Raw genomic sequence first — 22,646 nt, forward strand, 5'->3', positions numbered from 1 at the left:
CAGGTCTTGGTTAGGGTTCCCATGTCTCCATGTTACAGGTCTTGGTTAGGGGTCCATGTTACAGGTCTTGGTTAGGGTTCCCATGCCATGTTACAGGTCTTGGTTAGGGTGTCTCCATGTTACAGGTCTTGGTTAGGGGTCTCCATGTTACAGGTCTTGGTTAGGGTTCCCATGTCTCCATGTTACAGGTCTTGGTTAGGGTTCCCATGTCTCCATGTTACAGGTCTTGGTTAGGGTTCCCATGTCTCCATGTTACAGGTCTTGGTTAGGGTTCCCATGTCTCCATGTTACAGGTCTTGGTTAGGGTTCCCACAAGGCCATGTTACAGGTCTTGGTTAGGGTTCCCACAAGGCCATGTTACAGGTCTTGGTTAGGGTTCCCATGTCTCCATGTTACAGGTCTTGGTTAGGGTTCCCATGTCTCCATGTTACAGGTCTTGGTTAGGGTTCCCATGTCTCCATGTTACAGGTCTTGGTTAGGGTTCTCCATGTTACAGGTCTCCATGTTACAGGTCTTGGTTAGGGTTTCCATGTTACAGGTCTTGGTTAGGGTTCCCATGTCTCCATGTTACAGGTCTTGGTTAGGGTTCCCATGTCTCCATGTTACAGGTCTTGGTTAGGGTTCCCATGTCTCCATGTTACAGGTCTTGGTTAGGGTTCCCATGTCTCCAGGTCTTGTTAGGGTTCCCAAGTCTCCATGTTACAGGTCTTGGTTAGGGTTCCCATGTCTCCATGTTACAGGTCTTGGTTAGGGTTCCCATGTCTCCATGTTACAGGTCTTGGTTAGGGTTCCCATGTCTCCATGTTACAGGTCTTGGTTAGGGTTCCCATGTTCCATGTTACAGGTCTTGGTTAGGGTTCCCATGTCTCCATGTTACAGGTCTTGGTTAGGGTTCCCATGTCTCCATGTTACAGGTCTTGGTTAGGGTTCCCATGTCTCCATGTTACAGGTCTTGGTTAGGGGTTCCCATGTCTCCATGTTACAGGTCTTGGTTAGGGTTCCCATGTCTCCATGTTACAGGTCTTGGTTAGGGTTCCCATGTCTCCATGTTACAGGTCTTGGTTAGGGTTCCCATGTCTCCATGTTACAGGTCTTGGTTAGGGTTCCCATGTCTCCATGTTACAGGTCTTGGTTAGGGTTCCCATGTCTCCATGTTACAGGTCTTGGTTAGGGTTCCCATGTCTCCATGTTACAGGTCTTGTTAGGGTTCCCATGTCTCCATGTTACAGGTCTTGGTTAGGGTTCCCATGTCTCCATGTTACAGGTCTTGGTTAGGGTTCCCATGTCTCCATGTTACAGGTCAGTTATGGTTCCCCCTCGGCCATGTTACAGCTCTTGGTTAGGGTTCCCACAAGGCCATGTTACAGGTCTTGGTTAGGGTTCCCATGTCTCCATGTTACAGGTCTTGGTTAGGGTTCCCATGTCTCCATGTTACAGGTCTTGGTTAGGTTTCCCATGTCTCCATGTTACAGGTCTTAGTTATGGTTCCCCCTCGGCCATGTTACAGCTCTTGGTTAGGGTTCCCACACGGCTGTGTTACAGGTCTTGGTTAGGGTTCCCACGCGGCCATGTTATACAGGTCTTGGTTAGGGTTCCCCCTCGGCCATGTTACAGGTCTTGTTCACAGGAAACGGAGGTAACCACCTCTGCTACTTATCTATCTGCATCTCCTAACACCTGTGTGTAATTTGAGGACGCCAGAAAAGTGTTGTCACTGAAAAATACTGTTGGCTACACACTAGTCTGATGTCTCTCTCTCTGTGTGTGTGTCTCTGTGTGTGTGTATTCTGATGTCTCTCTGTGTGTGTTTGTGTATTCTGATGTGTGTGTGTCTCTCTGTGTGTGTGTATTCTGATGTGTGTGTGTGCTCTGTGTGTGTGTATTCTGATGTGTGTGTGTCTCTCTCTGTGTGTGTATTCTGATGTGTGTGTCTCTGTGTGGTCAGTTAATCCAGCTCCTTCCACTAAGCGGTCAGAGTTCCGGAAGCAGAAGCCTCAGTCGTTCCAGGAAGCCATCGCCGCTGGTGACCAGCCACTCAGGAGCCAATCACAGGCATCGTCAGAACGGAGCCTCGGCCAATTGGAAGGCCCGTCTGTGGCGTGTGACGGAGAGGACATAGAACACCTGCTGGCGGACGAGCCAATCAGTGAGTAGCTCTTCCCTCTTCTCTGCCGTTAGTGTGATGACGTGAGGGAGAGAGAGAGTACTGTGGTGTCTCTTGTCGTTGATGTATTTGTATCCGTGTGTAGCTCCCAAGGCTAAGCGTCTGAGGCAGGATGTGGCTAAGAAGCTGTTTGAGGGGTCTCAGGTTGATGACATCACCCCCCCGTCGTCTCCAGAGGAGTTCCATCGAACCCCGAGCAGCAGGTAGGACCGTAGGATCATTGGTTATACTGGAACCAGCTGACCAGTCCTTTAATAACCCTCTAGTACATCAACTAGAACCAGCCCTCTAATAACCCACTAGTACATCAACTAGAACCAGCCCTCTAATAACCCACTAGTACATCAACTAGAACCAGCCCTCTAATAACCCACTAGTACATCAACTAGAACCAGCTGACCAGCCCTCTAATAACCCACTAGTACATCAACTAGAACCAGCTGACCAGCCCTCTAATAACCCACTAGTACATCAACTAGAACCAGCCCTCTAATAACCCACTAGTACATCAACTAGAACCAGCCCTCTAATAACCCACTAGTACATCAACTAGAACCAGCCCTCTAATAACCCACTAGTACATCAACTAGAACCAGCCCTCTAATAACCCACTAGTACATCAACTAGAACCAGCTGACCAGCCCTCTAATAACCCACTAGTACATCAACTAGAACCAGCCCTCTAATAACCCACTAGTACATCAACTAGAACCAGCCCTCTAATAACCCACTAGTACATCAACTAGAACCAGCCCTCTAATAACCCCAGTACATCAACTAGAACCAGCCCTCTAATAACCCACTAGTACATCAACCAGAACCAGCCCTCTAATAACCCACTAACATCAACTAGAACCAGTCTAATAACCCACATCAACTAGAACCAGCCCTCTAATAACCCACTAGTACATCAACTAGAACCAGCCCTCTAATAACCCACTAGTACATCAACTAGAACCAGCCCTCTAATAACCCACTAGTACATCAACTAGAACCAGCTGACCAGCCCTCTAATAACCCACTAGTACATCAACTAGAACCAGCCCTCTAATAACCCACTAGTACATCAACTAGAACCAGCCCTCTAATAACCCACTAGTACATCAACTAGAACCAGCTGACCAGTCCTCTAATAACCCACTAGTACATCAACTAGAACCAGCCCTCTAATAACCCACTAGTACATCAACTAGAACCAGCCCTCTAATAACCCACTAGTACATCAACTAGAACCAGCCCCCTAATAACCCACTAGTCCATCAACTAGAACCAGCCCTCTAATAACCCACTAGTACATCAACTAGAACCAGTCCTCTAATAACCCACTAGTACATCAACTAGAACCAGCCCTCTAATAACCCACTAGTACATCAACTAGAACCAGCCCTCTAATAACCCACTAGTACATCAACTAGTACATCAACTAGAACCCCTCTAATAACCCACTAGTACATCAACTAGAACCAGCTGACCAGTCCTCTAATAACCCACTAGTACATCAACTAGAACCAGCCCTCTAATAACCCACTAGTCCATCAAGTCCTAGTCCAGCACCACAATAACCCACTAGTACATCAACTAGAACCAGCTGACCATAAAATCTAATAACCCACTAGTACATCAACTAGAACCAGCTGACCAGCCCTCTAATAACCCACTAGTACATCAACTAGAACCAGCTGACCAGCCCTCTAATAACCCACTAGTACATCAACTATAAACCAGCCCTCTAATAACCCACAGTACATCAACTAGAACCATTAAACTCTAATAACCCACTAGTACATCAACTAGAAACTGACCAGCCCTCTAATAACCCACTCGTACATCAACTAGAACCAGCTAAACACATTCTAATAACCCACTTGTACATCAACTAGAACCAGCTGACCAGCCCTCTAATAACCCACTAGTACATCAACTAGAACCAGCTAAACCACAATAAACTAATAACCCACTAAAGTACATCAACTAGAACCAGCCCTCTAATAACCCACTAGTACATCAACTAGAACCAGCCCTCTAATAACCCACTAAACACATCAACTAGAACCAGCCCTCTAATAACCCACTAGTACATCAACTAGAACCAGCCCTCTAATAAATAACACACTAAACACATTAATAACCCACTAGTACATCTATTTAACTAGAACCAGCCAATCTAATAACCCACTAGTACATCAACTAGAACCAACACAATAAACTCTAATAACCCACTAGTACATCAACTAGAACCAGCCCTCTAATAACCCACTAGTACATCAACTAGAACCAGCCCTCTAATAACCCACTAGTACATCAACTAGAACCAGCCCTAAACTAATAACCCACTAGTACATCAACTAGAACCAGCCCTCTAATAACCCACAGTACATCAACTAGAACCAGCCCTCTAATAACCCACTAGTACATCAACTAGAACCAGCCCTCTAATAACCCACTAGTACATCAACTAGAACCAATAAGCCCTCTAATAACCCACTAGTACATCAACTAGAACCAGCCCTCTAATAACCCACTAGTACATCAACTAGAACCAGCCCTCTAATAACCCACTAGAAACAGAACCAACTACAATAAACACAATAGCCCTACTAATAAACCCACAGTACATCAACTAGAACCAGCTGACAATAAGCCATCTAATAACCCACTAGTACATCAACTAGAACCAGCCCCCTCATAACCCTCTAGTACATCAACTAGAACCAGCTGACCAGCCCTCTAATAACCCACTAGTACATCAACTAGAACCAGCCCTCTAATAACCCACTAGTACATCAACTAGAACCAGCCCCCTAATAACCCTCTAGTACATCAACTAGAACCAGCTGACCAGTCCTCTAATAAGAGACCAAGGTGTCTTTATTTAGACAGTGAGTCAATGCTGAGACCAAGTGTCTGTTCCAGGTAAGTCCTGTACAGCACCACAATACACATTAAACTACAATAAACACATTAAACTACAATAAACACATTAAAATACAATAAACACAAACTAAAACACTAACACATTAAACTACAATAAACACATTAAACTACAATAAACACATTAAACTACAATAAACACGTCAAACACATTAAACTACACATTCATGTTGTGGACCTATTAATCAGCGGTGGACCTATTAATCAGCACGGCCAATTAATTTAGGGCTGATTTTTGAAGTTTTCATATCAACCGTGAATCGGCCTATTTGGACACTGAGCATGGCCAGTTACAATTCACGAGGAGACTGCTGACCGCCTGTTACTCCACGAGGAGACTGCTGACCGAGGAGACTGCCTGTTACTCCACCTGCTGACCGCCTGTTACTCCACGAGGAGACTGCGTGGCAGGCTGACCGCCTGTTACTCCACAAGGAGACTGCTGACCGCCTGTTACTCCACGAGGAGACTGCTGACCGCCTGTTACTCCACGAGGAGACTGCTGACCGCCTGTTACTCCACAAGGAGACTGCTGACCGCCTGTTACTCCACGAGGAGACTGCTGACCACCTGTTACTCCACAAGGAGACTGCTGACCGCCTGTTACCGTGGCAGGCTGACCACCTGGAGACTGCTGACCGCCTGTTACTCCACGAGGAGACTGCTGACGAGGAGACTGCTGACCACCTGTTACTCCACGAGGAGACTGCTGACCACCTGTTACTCCACGAGGAGACTGCTGACCACCTGTTACTCCACGAGGAGACTGCTGACCGCCTGTTACTCCACGAGGAGACTGCTGACCACCTGTTACTCCACGAGGAGACTGCTGACCACCTGTTACTCCACGAGGAGACTGCTGACCACCTGTTACTCCACGAGGAGACTGCTGACCACCTGTTACTCCACGAGGAGACTGCTGACCACCTGGAGACTGCTGGCTCCACGAGGAGACTGCTGACCACCTGTTACTCCACGAGGAGACTGACCACCTGGCAGGCTGACTGACCACCTGTTACTCCACCTGTTACCACCTGTTCCACGAGGAGACTGCTGACCGCCTGTTACTCCAGGAGACTGCTGACCGCCTGTTACTCCACGAGGAGACTGCTGACCACCTGTTACTCCACGAGGAGACTGCTGACCACCTGTTACTCCACGAGGAGACTGCGTGCCTGCAGACTGCTGACCGCCTGTTACTCCACGAGGAGACTGCTGACCGCCTGTTACTCCACGTGGAGGCTGACTGCCTGACTCCACGAGGAGACTGCGTGGCAGGCTGACCACCTGGGAGACTGCTGACCACCTGTTACTCCACGAGGAGACTGTTACTCCACGAGGAGACTGCTGACCACCTGTTACTCCACGAGGAGACTGCTGACCGCCTGTTACTCCACGAGGAGACTGCTGACCACCTGTTACTCCACGAGGAGACTGCTGACCGCCTGTTACTCCACGAGGGAGACTGAGACTGTGGCAGGCTGACCGCCTGTTACTCCACGAGGAGACTGCGTGGCAGGCTGACCGCCTGTTACTCCACGAGGAGACTGCGTGGCAGGCTGACCACCTGTTACTCCACGAGGAGACTGCTGACCGCCTGAGACTGCTGACCGCCTGTTACTCCACGAGGAGACTGCGTGGCAGGCTGACCGCCTGTTACTCCACGAGGAGACTGCTGACCACCTGTTACTCCACGAGGAGACTGCTGACCACCTGTTACTCCACGAGGAGACTGCTGACCGCCTGTTACTCCACGAGGAGACTGCTGACCGCCTGTTACTCCACGAGGAGACTGCGTGGCAGGCTGACCGCCTGTTACTCCACGAGGAGACTGCTGACCGCCTGTTACTCCACGAGGAGACTGCGTGGCAGGCTGACCGCCTGTTACTCCACGAGGAGACTGCTGACCGCCTGTTACTCCACGAGGAGACTGCGTGGCAGGCTGACCACCTGTTACTCCACGAGGAGACTGCTGACCACCTGTTACTCCACGAGGAGACTGCGTGGCAGGCTGACCGCCTGTTACTCCACGAGGAGACTGCGTGGCAGGCTGACCACCTGTTACTCCACGAGGAGACTGCTGACCACCTGTTACTCCACGAGGAGACTGCTGACCACCTGTTACTCCACGAGGAGACTGCGTGGCAGGCTGACCACCTGTTCTGCGAGTGCAGCGTCAAAAGGACCTTGGCGAGTTGCTAGCTAGCATTAAACTTATCTTGTAAAATACCATCAATCTTCACATAATCACTATTTAACTACACATGGTTGATGATATTACTAGTTTATCTAGCTTGTCCTGCGTTGCATATAATCAATGCGGTGCCTGTTAATTGATCATAGAATCACAGCCTATTTCAACTTTGCCAAACGGTCGATGATTTAACCAAAGCGTATTCTGGGGGAAAGCACAGTCGTTGCACACATGTACCTGACCATAAACGCCTTTCTTAAAATTAATACACAGAAATATATCATTTTTTAAACCTGCTTATTTAGTTAAAATAAATTCATGTTAGCAGGCAATATTAACTAGGGAAATTGCGTAACTTCTCTTGTGTTCAGTGCAAGCAGAGTCAGGGTATATGCAGCAGTTTGGCCCGCCTGGCTCGTTGAGAATTGTGTGAAGTCCATTTCTTCCTAACAAAGACCGTAATTAATTTGCCAGAATTTTACGTAATTATGACAACATTGAAGGTTGTGCAATGTAACAGCAATATTTAGACTTAGGGATGCCACCTGTTCGATAAAATACGGAACGGTTCTGTATTTCACTGAAAGAATAGACGTTTTGTTTTCGAAATGATAATTTCTGGATTTGACCATATTAATGACCAAAGGCTTGTATTTCTGTGTGTTTATTATATTATAATGACTTGATGTAATCCAGTTCAGGAAGTAAGCTCCTAATGTCCAGATGTGTCTGCATAGCCCAGATCTTGATGTAATCCAGTTCAGGAAGTAAGCTCCTAATGTCCAGATGTGTCTGCATAGCCCAGATCTTGATGTAATCCAGTTCAGGAAGTATGTTCCTAATGTCCAGATTTGTATCTACAGCCCAGATCTTGATGTAATCCAGTTTAGTAAGTATGTTCCTAATGTCCAGATGTGTCTGCATAGCCCAGATCTTGATGTAATCCAGTTCAGGAAGTAAGCTCCTAATGTCCAGATGTGTCTGCATAGCCCAGATCTTGATGTAATCCAGTTCAGGAAGTAAGATCCTAATGCCCAGATGCATCATCCCAAGCCCTTTACGGTTTGTTTAGTCACATGGAAAGTCCAACTCAAACAAAGCTACGTCCAATAGGTGGTTTCAGGCCCTGTCTGATGGTTGGTATTGATCTGTCCCAATAGGTGGTTTCAGGCCCTGTCTGATGGTTGGTATTGATCTGTCCCAATAGGTGGTTTCAGGCCCTGTCTGATGGTTGGTATTGATCTGTCCCAATAGGTGGTTTCAGGCCCTGTCTGATGGTTGGTATTGATCTGTCCCAATAGGTGGTTTCAGGCCCTCTCTGATGGTTGGTATTGATCTGTCCCAATAGGTGGTTTCAGGACCCTCTCTGATGGTTGGTATTGATCTGAGGTGGTTTCAGGCCCTCTCTGATGGTTGGTATTGATCTGTCCCAATAGGTGGTTTCAGGGCCTGTCTGATGGTTGGTATTGATCTGTCCCAATAGGTGGTTTCAGGGCCTGTCTGATGGTTGGTATTGATCTGTCCCAATAGGTGGTTTCAGGCCCTCTCTGATGGTTGGTGTTGATATAGTTGGTTTGACTATCAGATTGCGTAGATCTAGATCATAGATATATAGATGCATAGATCTGCCCCATTCAGTCTATCCGTATTAGTAATAGTGTCAGCAGCCAATGTCAATATGAGGAACTCTCAAATCAAAGTGTGTGTGTGTGTGTGTGTAGACCCCAGCTAATCCCGGTGATCTTGGACATCAGTGGCTTCGCAGCCATCCAGGAGTCTCCTCGGAGAGTCACCGCGGCAACGTCGTGTCACGTTCTGAAGCGCCCCCCGGCCGAGGGGGGATACGTTAGCGTGACGGACCAGACAGGAAACCGCGTCTACCTCCGACAGACAGACGACCTGAGGGGAAAGGTAAACTTTTAGCCAATCACTGAGCTTTACCTGATCCACCAATCACCTCTCTCTTTGTCTCCCTTATTTACTGTCTTATAGGACCCCAGTCACCTCTCTCTGACTCCCTTATTTACTGTCCTATAGGACCCCAGTCACCTCTCTCTGTCTCCCTTATTTACTGTCTTATAGGACCCCAGTCACCTCTCTCTGTCTCCCTTATTTACTGTCTTATAGGACCCCAGTCACCTCTCTCTCTGTCTCCCTTATTTACTGTCTTATAGGACCCCAGTCACCTCTCTCTCTGTCTCCCTTATTTACTGTCTTATAGGACCCCAGTCACCTCTCTCTGTCTCCCTTATTTACTGTCTTATAGGACCCCAGTCACCTCTCTCTGTCTCCCTTATTTACTGTGTCTTATAGGACCCCAGTCAACTCTCTCTGTCTCCCTTATTTACTGTGTCTTATAGGACCCCAGTCAACTCTCTCTGTCTCCCTTATTTACTGTCTTATAGGACCCCAGTCACCTCACTCTGTCTCCCTTATTTACTGTGTCTTTTAGGACCCCAGTCACCTCTCTCTGTCTCCCTTATTTACTGTCTTTATTTACTGTCTCCCTTATTTACTGTCTTATAGGACCCCAGTCACCTCTCTCTCTGTCTCCCTTATTTACTGTCTTATAGGACCCCAGTCACCTCTCTCTCTGTCTCCCTTATTTACTGTCTTATAGGACCCCAGTCACCTCTCTCTGTCTCTCTTATTTACTGTTTCTTATAGGCTGTGGACCCCAGTGCTTTTCGTAGCTCCCATAATGCATTGGGTTTGCTGGCTGTTCCCATCGAGGTACTGAGAGAACAGGTGGCCGAGAAGGTGAGTACACCCCCACAGCTAACCTTGCGGGGACACACAATTCATTTTCCATAAACCTAACATGTACTCTTAACCTAATCCTAGCCTTAACCCAAAAACATAACCCTAGCTCCTAACCCTAGCTCCTAACCCTTAACCTAATCCTAACCTTAACCCAAAGACCTAACCCTAGCTCCTAACCCTTAACCTAAACCTATCCTTAACCCAAAGACCTAACCCTAGCTCCTAACCCTAGCTCCTAACCCTTAACCTAATCCTAACCTTAAACCAAAGATGTAACCCTAGCTCCTAACCCTAGCTCTGACTGATTGCTGATTGTTTCTGGCTGACTCAGCTGTCTGTTTCTGGCTGACTGAGCTGACTGTTTGTCTGTTTCTGACTGACTGAGCTGACTGTTTCTGACTGTTTCTGACTGAGGTGACTGTTTCTGTCTGTTTCTGACTGACTGAGCTGACTCTTTCTGTCTGACTGAGCTGACTGTTTCTGTCTGTTTCTGACTGAGCTGACTCTTTCTGACTCTTTCTGTCTGACTGAGCTGACTGTTTCTGTCTGTTTCTGCTGACTCTTTCTGTCTGAGCTGACTGTTTCTGTCTGACTGAGCTGACTGTCTTTCTGTTTCTGACTGACTGAGCTGACTGCTTCTGACTGTTTCTGACTGAGGTGACTGTTTCTGTCTGTTTCTGACTGTTTCTGTCTGACTGAGCTGACTGTTTCTGTCTGACTGAGCTGACTGTTTCTGTCTGACTGAGCTGACTGTTTCTGTCTGACTGAGCTGACTGTTTCTGTCTGTTTTTGACTGAGCTGACTGTTTCTGTCTGACTGAGCTGACTGTTTCTGTCTGACTGAGCTGACTCTTTCTGTCTGACTGAGCTGACTGTTTCTGTCTGTTTTTGACTGAGCTGACTGTTTCTGACTGAGCTGACTGTTTCTGTCTGACTGAGCTGACTTTTTGTCTGTTTCTGATTTTCTGACTGTTTCTGCAGCGTCATCGCCAAGTGGTGGAGGAATCTCAGCGCCTAACAGAGCGACTCAACAGGTGTGTGTGTGTGTGTGTGTGTGTGTGTGTGTGTGTGTGTGTACATGCAGTACCAATCTAAAGTTAAAGTTACTCATTCAAGGGTTTTTCTTTATGTTGAAAATAGTGAAGACATGAACTATGAAATAACACATATGGAATCATGTAGTAACCAAAAAAGTGTTAAACAAATCAAAATCTATTTGAGATTCTTCAAAGTTGCCACCCTTGGCTTTGATGACAGCTTTGCACACTCTTGGCATTCTCTCAACCAGCTTCACCTGGAATGCTTTTCCAGCAGTCTTGAAGGAGTTCCCACATATGCTGAGCACTTGTTGGCTCCTTCACTCTGCGGTCCAACTCATCCCAAACCATCTCATTTGGTTGAGATCGGGTTAATGTGGAGGCCAGGTCATCTGACGCAACACTCCATCACTCTCCTTGGTAAAATAGCCTTTACACAGCCTGGAGGTGTGTTGGCTCATTGTCCTGTTGAAAAACAAAATGATAGGCCCACTAAGCGCAAAACAGGTGGGATGGCGTATCGCTGCAGAATGCTGTGGTAGCCATGCTGGTTAAGTGTGCCTTGAATTCTAAATAAATCACAGACAGTGTCACCAGCAAAGCACCATCACACCTCCTCCTCCATGCTTCACGGTGGGAACCACACATGCAGAGATCATCCGTTCACCTATTCTGTGTCTCACAAAGACACGGCGGTTTAAACCACAAATAGACTCCTCAGACCAAAGGACAGATTTCCACCGGTCTAATGTCCATTACTCGTGTTTCTTGGTCCAAGCAAGTCTCTTCTTCTTATTGGTGTCCTTTGATTTGATTTTATTAGGATCTCTTTTAGTCCCCATTTGGACTAATCTTTATAATACAAACACACTTCAATATAACACACTATTACAAACATACATAATACACATAATGCATAATGACCCAATAAAATAAAAAAATATTGATTCTTCATCTACTATAGTCCCACAACATTTCTATATACTATATTTAAATTGTTTTTAAATAATGTTTAAACTTATATATTGAAAGGTTTCTAGTTTGCTCAGTTAATTTATTCCATTTCTTTATTGCTCTAAATCTAAATGTTCTTTTGCCCATTTCTTTTTTCTGTCTGGACAACACATAGATGGTGGACAATCTATTCCTAGTATTTACTGAATGTCTGTCTCTTACCAACTGAATACTGTTCTGTCTGGGTAACACATAGATGGTGGACAATCTATTCCTAGTATTTACTGAATGTCTGTCTCTTACCAACTGAATACTGTTCTGTCTGGATAACGCATAGATGGTGGACAATCTATTCCTAGTATTTACTGAATGTCTGTCTCTTACCAACTGAATACTGTTCTGTCTGGATAACACATAGATGGTGGACAATCTATTCCTAGTATTTACTGAATGTCTGTCTCTTACCAACTGAATACCACTGTGAATAGAACCGTTTTAAATTATGTATATTATAAAATAAGATAAGCATGTTTTTTTTCAATGATCTTGTCGATTGATGACCAACCAAGAACACTGCGCATGACTGCAACAAAAGAACCATATCTCCACCTTAAAACAATCCATGACTGCAACAGAAGAACCATATCTCCACCTTAAAACAATCCATGACTGCAACAGAAGAACCATATCTCCACCTTAAGACAATCCATGACTGCAACAGAAGAACCATATCTCCACCTTAAGACAATCCATGACTGCAACAGAAGAACCATATCTCCACCTTAAAACAATCCATGACTGCAACAGAAGAACCATATCTCCACCTTAAGACAATCCATGACTGCAACAGAAGAACCATATCTCCACCTTAAGACAATCCATGACTGCAACAGAAGAACCATATCTCCACCTTAAAACAATCCTTGACTGCAACAGAAGAACCATATCTCCACCTTAAAACAATCCTTGCTGCTTTATTCTGTGCATTCTGCAGCCCCCTAACTTCACTAGATGATGCATTTCCCCAGACCACCAAACAATAGTTCACCTGACTCTCAACCAATGCCTGTGTTATTTGCTGAAGGATTTCCCTGGTAAATATTTAGCTATCCTTCTGATTATGCATGCTGTTTTAATATTTTTTTTACATAGATTAGTTATTTGAGACGACGATGATAAGCAGTTGTCTAGCTGCACTCCCAGTAGTTTGGTTTCTGCCACTTCTTCAATTTGTACTCCTCCCATACTTAATTGTATCCCATGCTGTTTTGGCCTTTTCCTAGTTGAACAGACCAACATAACTTTGGTTTTCTTGGTGTTTAAAGCAAGTTTGTTTTGGCAAACCCATTTCCTGATAATCTCTAAATCTCCTTGCAAAGCCTGCTGTACCTGTTGAACCGATTGTCTTGCTGCATAAATTGTAGTATCATCTGCAAATATAGTAGCTTGAGTTTCAACCAAGGCATAGGGAAGGTCGTTGGTGTATATTAAGTAGAGAAGTGGCCCAAGGCAGCTGCCCTGAGGTATTCCACAGTTTAACACATTAGGGGAAGAAAAATAACCATTGATATAGGTGGACTGTTTCCTGTCAGTTAGATATGACTGTACCCAATTCAATGCTACCTCCTTAAAACCATAATGCATTAATTTTGTCAAAATAATTTCATGATCCACTAAATCAAATGCTGCACTGAAATCTAAAAATAGTACACCTACAAACCTGCCATTATCCATAGCATTGAGCCACTGGTCAGTCATGTCAACCAATGCAGTGGTAGTGGAATGGTTTTTGCGATAAGCATGCTGATTGGCTGTAATCAGATCATTTTTTCCCATATACTCCCACATTTGTCTACTCACAATACCCTCCAATATCTTACTGAGTGAAGGGAGTAGACTAATTGGTCGACTATTGGCAGGAGTAATGGGTTCTTTACTGTCTTTCGGAATAGGACACAGTTTCGCATGCTTCCATACATTTGCAAACAACCCCTTTTCCAGTGACCAATTAAATATGTATCTCAGTGGAACTGCAATCTGGGGAGCAGCACAGCGAAGCAAAAAATTGTCCATAAGACCTGTAGATTTACCATCAGGTAATGACTTCAATAGGTTTAACACCTCCTCCACTGACACCGTTTGTAGACTAAAAGAGCAGATCTTATTGCTCATAATATGATCATCAATCCATTGGACAATAGCTTGTTTGGAAGAATTTATGTTTACATTGTTGCTTAGTAATTTAATTTTCTGTGTAAAAAAATCTGCAAAATGATTGGCAATATCAACTGGTTTTGTTATTATTCTCCCGTCAACCTCCACACTAGATGGGCATGAGGAGATGTACCAAGCCAACCTCCACACTAGATGGGCATGAGGAGATGTACCAAGCCAACCTCCACACTAGATGGGCATGAGGAGATGTACCAAGCCAACCTCCACACTAGATGGGCATGAGGAGATGTACCAAGCCAACCTCCACACTAGATGGGCATGAGGAGATGTACCAAGCCAACCTCCACACTAGATGGGCATGAGGAGATGTACCAAGCCAACCTCCACACTAGATGGGCATGAGGAGATGTACCAAGCCAACCTCCACACTAGATGGGCATGAGGAGATGTACCAAGCCAACCTCCACACTAGATGGGCATGATGTACCAAGCCAACCTCCACACTAGATGGGCATGAGGAGATGTACCAAGCCAACCTCCACACTAGATGGGCATGAGGAGATGTACCAAGCCAACCTCCACACTAGATGGGCATGAGGAGATGTACCAAGCCAACCTCCACACTAGATGGGCATGAGGAGATGTACCAAGCCAACCTCCACACTAGATGGGCATGAGGAGATGTACCAAGCCAACCTCCACACTAGATGGGCATGAGGAGATGTACCAAGCCACACTAGATGGGCTCCACACTAGATGGGCATGAGGAGATGTACCAAGCCAACCTCCACACTAGATGGGCATGAGGAGATGTACCAAGCCAACCTCCACACTAGATGGGCATGAGAGAGATGTAGATGGGCCAAGCCAACCTCCACACTAGATGGGCATGAGGAGATGTACCAAGCCAACCTCCACACTAGATGGGCATGAGGAGATGTACCAAGCCAACCTCCACACTAGATGGGCTACCAAGCCAACCTCCACACTAGATGGGCATGAGGAGATGTACCAAGCCAACCTCCACACTAGATGGGCATGAGGAGATGTACCAAGCCAACCTCCACACTAGATGGGCATGAGGAGATGTACCAAGCCAACCTCCACACTAGATGGGCATGAGGAGATGTACCAAGCCAACCTCCACACTAGATGGGCATGAGGAGATGTACCAAGCCAACCTCCACACTAGATGGGCATGAGGAGATGTACCAAGCCAACCTCCACACTAGATGGGCATGAGGAGATGTACCAAGCCAACCTCCACACTAGATGGGCATGAGGAGATGTACCAAGCCAACCTCCACACTAGATGGGCATGAGGAGATGTACCAAGCCAACCTCCACACTAGATGGGCATGAGGAGATGTACCAAGCCAACCTCCACACTAGATGGGCATGAGGAGATGTACCAAGCCAACCTCCACACTAGATGGGCATGAGAGAGATGCCAACCTCCACACTAGATGGGCATGAGGAGAGCCAACCTCCACACTAGATGGGCATGAGGAGATGTACCAAGCCAACCTCCACACTAGATGGGCATGAGGAGATGTACCAAGCCAACCTCCACACTAGATGGCCAACCTCCACACTAGATGGTGGCATGAGGAGATGCCAACCTCCACACTAGATGGGCCAACCTCCACACTAGATGGGCATGAGGAGATGTACCAAGCCAACCTCCACACTAGATGGGCATGAGGAGATGTACCAAGCCAACCTCCACACTAGATGGGCATGAGGAGATGTACCAAGCCAACCTCCACACTAGATGGGCATGAGGAGATGTACCAAGCCAACCTCCACACTAGATGGGCATGAGGAGATGTACCAAGCCAACCTCCACACTAGATGGGCATGAGGAGATGTACCAAGCCAACCTCCACACTAGATGGGCATGAGGAGATGTACCAAGCCAACCTCCACACTAGATGGGCATGAGGAGATGTACCAAGCCAACCTCCACACTAGATGGGCATGAGGAGATGTACCAAGCCAACCTCCACACTAGATGGGCATGAGGAGATGTACCAAGCCAACCTCCACACTAGATGGGCATGAGGAGATGTACCAAGCCAACCTCCACTAGATGGGCATGAGGAGATGTACCAAGCCAACCTCCACACTAGATGGGCATGAGGAGATGTACCAAGCCAACCTCCACACTAGATGGGCATGAGGAGATGTACCAAGCCAACCTCCACACTAGATGGGCATGAGGAGATGTACCAAGCCAACCTCCACACTAGATGGGCATGAGGAGATGTACCAAGCCAACCTCCACACTAGATGGGCATGAGGAGATGTACCAAGCCAACCTCCACACTAGATGGGCATGAGGAGATGTACCAAGCCAACCTCCACACTAGATGGGCATGAGGAGATGTACCAAGCCAACCTCCACACTAGATGGGCATGAGGAGATGTACCAAGCCAACCTCCACACTAGATGGGCATGAGGAGATGTACCAAGCCAACCTCCACACTAGATGGGCATGAGGAGATGTACCAAGCCAACCTCCACACTAGATGGGCATGAGGAGATGTACCAAGCCAACCTCCACACTAGATGGGCATGAGGAGATGTACCAAGCCAACCTCCACACTAGATGGGCATGAGGAGATGTACCAAGCCAACCTCCACACTAGATGGGCATGAGGAGATGTACCAAGCCAACCTCCACACTAGATGGGCATGAGGAGATGTACCAAGCCAACCTCCACACTAGATGGGCATGAGGAGATGTACCAAGCCAACCTCCACACTAGATGGGCAGAGGAGATGTACCAAGCCAACCTCCACACTAGATGGGCATGAGGAGATGTACCAAGCCAACCTCCACACTAGATGGGCATGAGGAGATGTACCAAGCCAACCTCCACACTAGATGGGCATGAGGAGATGTACCAAGCCAACCTCCACACTAGATGGGCATGAGGAGATGTACCAAGCCAACCTCCACACTAGATGGGCATGAGGAGATGTACTAGATGGGCAAGCCAACCTCCACACTAGATGGGCATGAGGAGATGTACCAAGCCAACCTCCACACTAGATGGGATGGGCATAGATGGGCATGAGGAGATGTACCAAGCCAACCTCCACACTAGATGGGCATGAGGAGATGTACCAAGCCAACCTCCACACTAGATGGGCATGAGGAGATGTACCAAGCCAACCTCCACACTAGATGGGCATGAGGAGATGTACCAAGCCAACCTCCACACTAGATGGGCATGAGGAGATGTACCAAGCCAACCTCCACACTAGATGGGCATGAGGAGATGTACCAAGCCAACCTCCACACTAGATGGGCATGAGGAGATGTACCAAGCCAACCTCCACACTAGATGGGCATGAGGAGATGTACCAAGCCAACCTCCACACTAGATGGGCATGAGGAGATGTACCAAGCCAACCTCCACACTAGATGGGCATGAGGAGATGTACCAAGCCAACCTCCACACTAGATGGGCATGAGGAGATGTACCAAGCCAACCTCCACACTAGATGGGCTACCAAGCCAACCTCCACACTAGATGGGCATGAGGAGATGTACCAAGCCAACCTCCACACTAGATGGGCATGAGGAGATGTACCAAGCCAACCTCCACACTAGATGGGCATGAGGAGATGTACCAAGCCAACCTCCACACTAGATGGGCATGAGGAGATGTACCAAGCCAACCTCCACACTAGATGGGCATGAGGAGATGTACCAAGCCAACCTCCACACTAGATGGGCATGAGGAGATGTACCAAGCCAACCTCCACACTAGATGGGCATGAGGAGATGTACCAAGCCAACCTCCACACTAGATGGGCATGAGGAGATGTACCAAGCCAACCTCCACACTAGATGGGCATGAGGAGATGTACCAAGCCAACCTCCACACTAGATGGGCATGAGGAGATGTACCAAGCCAACCTCCACACTAGATGGGCATGAGGAGATGTACCAAGCCAACCTCCACACTAGATGGGCATGAGGAGATGTACCAAGCCAACCTCCACACTAGATGGGCATGAGGAGATGTACCAAGCCAACCTCCACACTAGATGGGCATGAGGAGATGTACCAAGCCAACCTCCACACTAGATGGGCATGAGGAGATGTACCAAGCCAACCTCCACACTAGATGGGCATGAGGAGATGTACCAAGCCAACCTCCACACTAGATGGGCATGAGGAGATGTACCAAGCCAACCTCCACACTAGATGGGCATGAGGAGATGTACCAAGCCAACCTCCACACTAGATGGGCATGAGGAGATGTACCAAGCCAACCTCCACACTAGATGGGCATGAGGAGATGTACCAAGCCAACCTCCACACTAGATGGGCATGAGGAGATGTACCAAGCCAACCTCCACACTAGATGGGCATGAGGAGATGTACATGAGGAGATGTACCAAGCCAACCTCCACACTAGATGGGCTCCACACTAGATGGGCATGAGGAGATGTACCAAGCCACCTCCACACTAGATGGGCTCCAACACTAGATGGGCATGAGGAGATGTACCAAGCCAACCTCCACACTAGATGGGCATGAGGAGATGTACCAAGCCAACCTCCACACTAGATGGGCATGAGGAGATGTACCAAGCCAACCTCCACACTAGATGGGCATGAGGAGATGTACCAAGCCAACCTCCCACTAGATGGGCTAGATAGATGGGCATGAGGAGATGTACCAAGCCAACCTCCACACTAGATGGGCATGAGGAGATGTACCAAGCCAACACTGGGCCAACACTAGATGGGCATGAGGAGATGTACCAAGCCAACCTCCACACTAGATGGGCATGAGGAGATGTACCAAGCCAACCTCCACACTAGATGGGCATGAGGAGATGTACCAAGCCAACCTCCACACTAGATGGGCATGAGGAGATGTACCAAGCCAACCTCCACACTAGATGGGCATGAGGAGATGTACCAAGCCAACCTCCACACTAGATGGGCATGAGGAGATGTACCAAGCCAACCTCCACACTAGATGGGCATGAGGAGATGTACCAAGCCAACCTCCACACTAGATGGGCATGAGGAGATGTACCAAGCCAACCTCCACACTAGATGGGCATGAGGAGATGTACCAAGCCAACCTCCACACTAGATGGGCATGAGGAGATGTACACAAGATGGGCCAACCTCCACACTAGATGGGCATGAGGAGATGTACCAAGCCAACCTCCACACTAGATGGGCATGAGGAGATGTACCAAGCCAACCTCCACACTAGATGGGCATGAGGAGATGTACCAAGCCAACCTCCACACTAGATGGGCATGAGGAGATGTACCAAGCCAACCTCCACACTAGATGGGCATGAGGAGATGTACCAGATGGGCCAACCAAGCCCACTAGATGGGCTGAGGAGAGATAGATGGGCATGAGGAGATGTACCAAGCCAACCTCCACACTAGATGGGCATGAGGAGATGTACCAAGCCAACCTCCACACTAGATGGGCATGAGGAGATGTACCAAGCCAACCTCCACACTAGATGGGCATGAGGAGATGTACCAAGCCAACCTCCACACTAGATGGGCATGAGGAGATGTACCAAGCCAACCTCCACACTAGATGGGCATGAGGAGATGTACCAAGCCAACCTCCACACTAGATGGGCATGAGGAGATGTACCAAGCCAACCTCCACACTAGATGGGCATGAGGAGATGTACCAAGCCAACCTCCACACTAGATGGGCATGAGGAGATGTACCAAGCCAACCTCCACACTAGATGGGCATGAGGAGATGTACCAAGCCAACCTCCACACTAGATGGGCATGAGGAGATGTACCAAGCCAACCTCCACACTAGATGGGCATGAGGAGATGTACCAAGCCAACCTCCACACTAGATGGGCATGAGGAGATGTACCAAGCCAACCTCCACACTAGATGGGCATGAGGAGATGTACCAAGCCAACCTCCACACTAGATGGGCATGAGGAGATGTACCAAGCCAACCTCCACACTAGATGGGCATGAGGAGATGTACCAAGCCAACCTCCACACTAGATGGGCATGATGGAGATGTACCAAGCCAACCTCCACACTAGATGGGCATGAGGAGATGTACCAAGCCAACCTCCACACTAGATGGGCATGAGGAGATGTACCAAGCCAACCTCCACACTAGATGGGCATGAGGAGATGTACCAAGCCAACCTCCACACTAGATGGGCATGAGGAGATGTACCAAGCCAACCTCCACACTAGATGGGCATGAGGAGATGTACCAAGCCAACCTCCACACTAGATGGGCATGAGGAGATGTACCAAGCCAACCTCCACACTAGATGGGCATGAGGAGATGTACCAAGCCAACCTCCACACTAGATGGGCATGAGGAGATGTACCAAGCCAACCTCCACACTAGATGGGCATGAGGAGATGTACCAAGCCAACCTCCACACTAGATGGGCATGAGGAGATGTACCAAGCCAACCTCCACACTAGATGGGCATGAGGAGATGTACCAAGCCAACCTCCCACTAGATGGGCTAGATAGATGGGCATGAGGAGATGTACCAAGCCAGATGGGCTCCACACTAGATGGGCATGAGGAGATGTACCAAGCCAACCTCCACACTAGATGGGCATGAGGAGATGTACCAAGCCAACCTCCACACTAGATGGGCATGAGGAGATGTACCAAGCCAACCTCCACACTAGATGGGCATGAGGAGATGTACCAAGCCAACCTCCACACTAGATGGGCATGAGGAGATGGGCATGAGGAGATGTACCAAGCCAACCTCCACACTAGATGGGCATGAGGAGATGTACCAAGCCAACCTCCACACTAGATGGGCATGAGGAGATGTACCAAGCCAACCTCCACACTAGATGGGCATGAGGAGATGTACCAAGCCAACCTCCACACTAGATGGGCATGAGGAGATGTACCAAGCCAACCTCCACACTAGATGGGCATGAGGAGATGTACCAAGCCAACCTCCACACTAGATGGGCATGAGGAGATGTACCAAGCCAACCTCCACACTAGATGGGCATGAGGAGATGTACCAAGCCAACCTCCACACTAGATGGGCATGAGGAGATGTACCAAGCCAACCTCCACACTAGATGGGCATGAGGAGATGTCCACACTAGATGGGCATGAGGAGAGCCAACCTCCACACTAGATGGGCATGAGGAGATGTACCAAGCCAACCTCCACACTAGATGGGCATGAGGAGATGTACCAAGCCAACCTCCACACTAGATGGGCATGAGGAGATGTACCAAGCCAACCTCCACACTAGATGGGCATGAGGAGATGGCCAAGCCCTCCACACTAGATGGGCATGAGGAGATGTACCAAGCCAACCTCCACACTAGATGGGCATGAGGAGATGTACCAAGCCAACCTCCACACTAGATGGGCATGAGGAGATGTACCAAGCCAACCTCCACACTAGATGGGCATGTACCAAGCCAACCTCCACACTAGATGGGCATGAGGAGATGTACCAAGCCAACCTCCACACTAGATGGGCATGAGGAGATGTACCAAGCCAACCTCCACACTAGATGGGCATGAGGAGATGTACCAAGCCAACCTCCACACTAGATGGGCATGAGGAGATGTACCAAGCCAACCTCCACACTAGATGGGCATGAGGAGATGTACCAAGCCAACCTCCACACTAGATGGGCATGAGGAGATGTACCAAGCCAACCTCCACACTAGATGGGCATGAGGAGATGTACCAAGCCAACCTCCACACTAGATGGGCATGAGGAGATGTACCAAGCCAACCTCCACACTAGATGGGCATGAGGAGATGCCAACCTCCACACTAGATGGGCATGAGGAGAGCCAACCTCCACACTAGATGGGCATGAGGAGATGTACCAAGCCAACCTCCCAGACCTCCACACTAGATGGGCATGAGGAGATGTACCAAGCCAACCTCCACACTAGATGGGCATGAGGAGATGTACCAAGCCAACCTCCACACTAGATGGGCATGAGGAGATGTACCAAGCCAACCTCCACACTAGATGGGCATGAGGAGATGTACTAGATGGGCATGAGGAGATGCCAACCTCCACACTAGATGGGCATGAGGAGATGTACCAAGCCAACCTCCACACTAGATGGGCATGAGGAGATGTACCAAGCCAACCTCCACACTAGATGGGCATGAGGAGATGTACCAAGCCAACCTCCACACTAGATGGGCATGAGGAGATGTACCAAGCCAACCTCCACACTAGATGGGCATGAGGAGATGTACCAAGCCAACCTCCACACTAGATGGGCATGAGGAGATGTACCAAGCCAACCTCCACACTAGATGGGCATGAGGAGATGTACCAAGCCAACCTCCACACTAGATGGGCATGAGCCAACCTCCACACTAGATGGGATGTACCAAGCCACCTCCACACTCCACACTAGA

General features: G+C 48.1%; 1 protein-coding gene across 2 annotated transcripts in view; it reads left to right on the plus strand.

Annotated features, from left to right (window-relative positions):
• chtf18 (CTF18, chromosome transmission fidelity factor 18 homolog (S. cerevisiae)) overlaps nucleotides 1-22,646 on the plus strand; it is an 85,274-nt gene that overhangs the window by 2,753 nt on the left and 59,875 nt on the right. For both annotated transcript variants that reach the window (XM_042316462.1, XM_042316461.1), the window contains exons 2-6: nucleotides 1,946-2,146; nucleotides 2,250-2,367; nucleotides 9,011-9,200; nucleotides 9,957-10,049; nucleotides 11,033-11,085. In XM_042316462.1, the coding sequence (XP_042172396.1) occupies nucleotides 1,946-2,146; nucleotides 2,250-2,367; nucleotides 9,011-9,200; nucleotides 9,957-10,049; nucleotides 11,033-11,085 (655 nt within the window). The remainder of the gene's footprint in view (nucleotides 1-1,945; nucleotides 2,147-2,249; nucleotides 2,368-9,010; nucleotides 9,201-9,956; nucleotides 10,050-11,032; nucleotides 11,086-22,646) is intronic.

This window comes from Oncorhynchus tshawytscha, unplaced genomic scaffold, assembly GCF_018296145.1.
Source record: "Oncorhynchus tshawytscha isolate Ot180627B unplaced genomic scaffold, Otsh_v2.0 Un_contig_1312_pilon_pilon, whole genome shotgun sequence".
In the NCBI taxonomy this organism is placed as follows: Eukaryota; Metazoa; Chordata; class Actinopteri; order Salmoniformes; family Salmonidae; genus Oncorhynchus; species Oncorhynchus tshawytscha.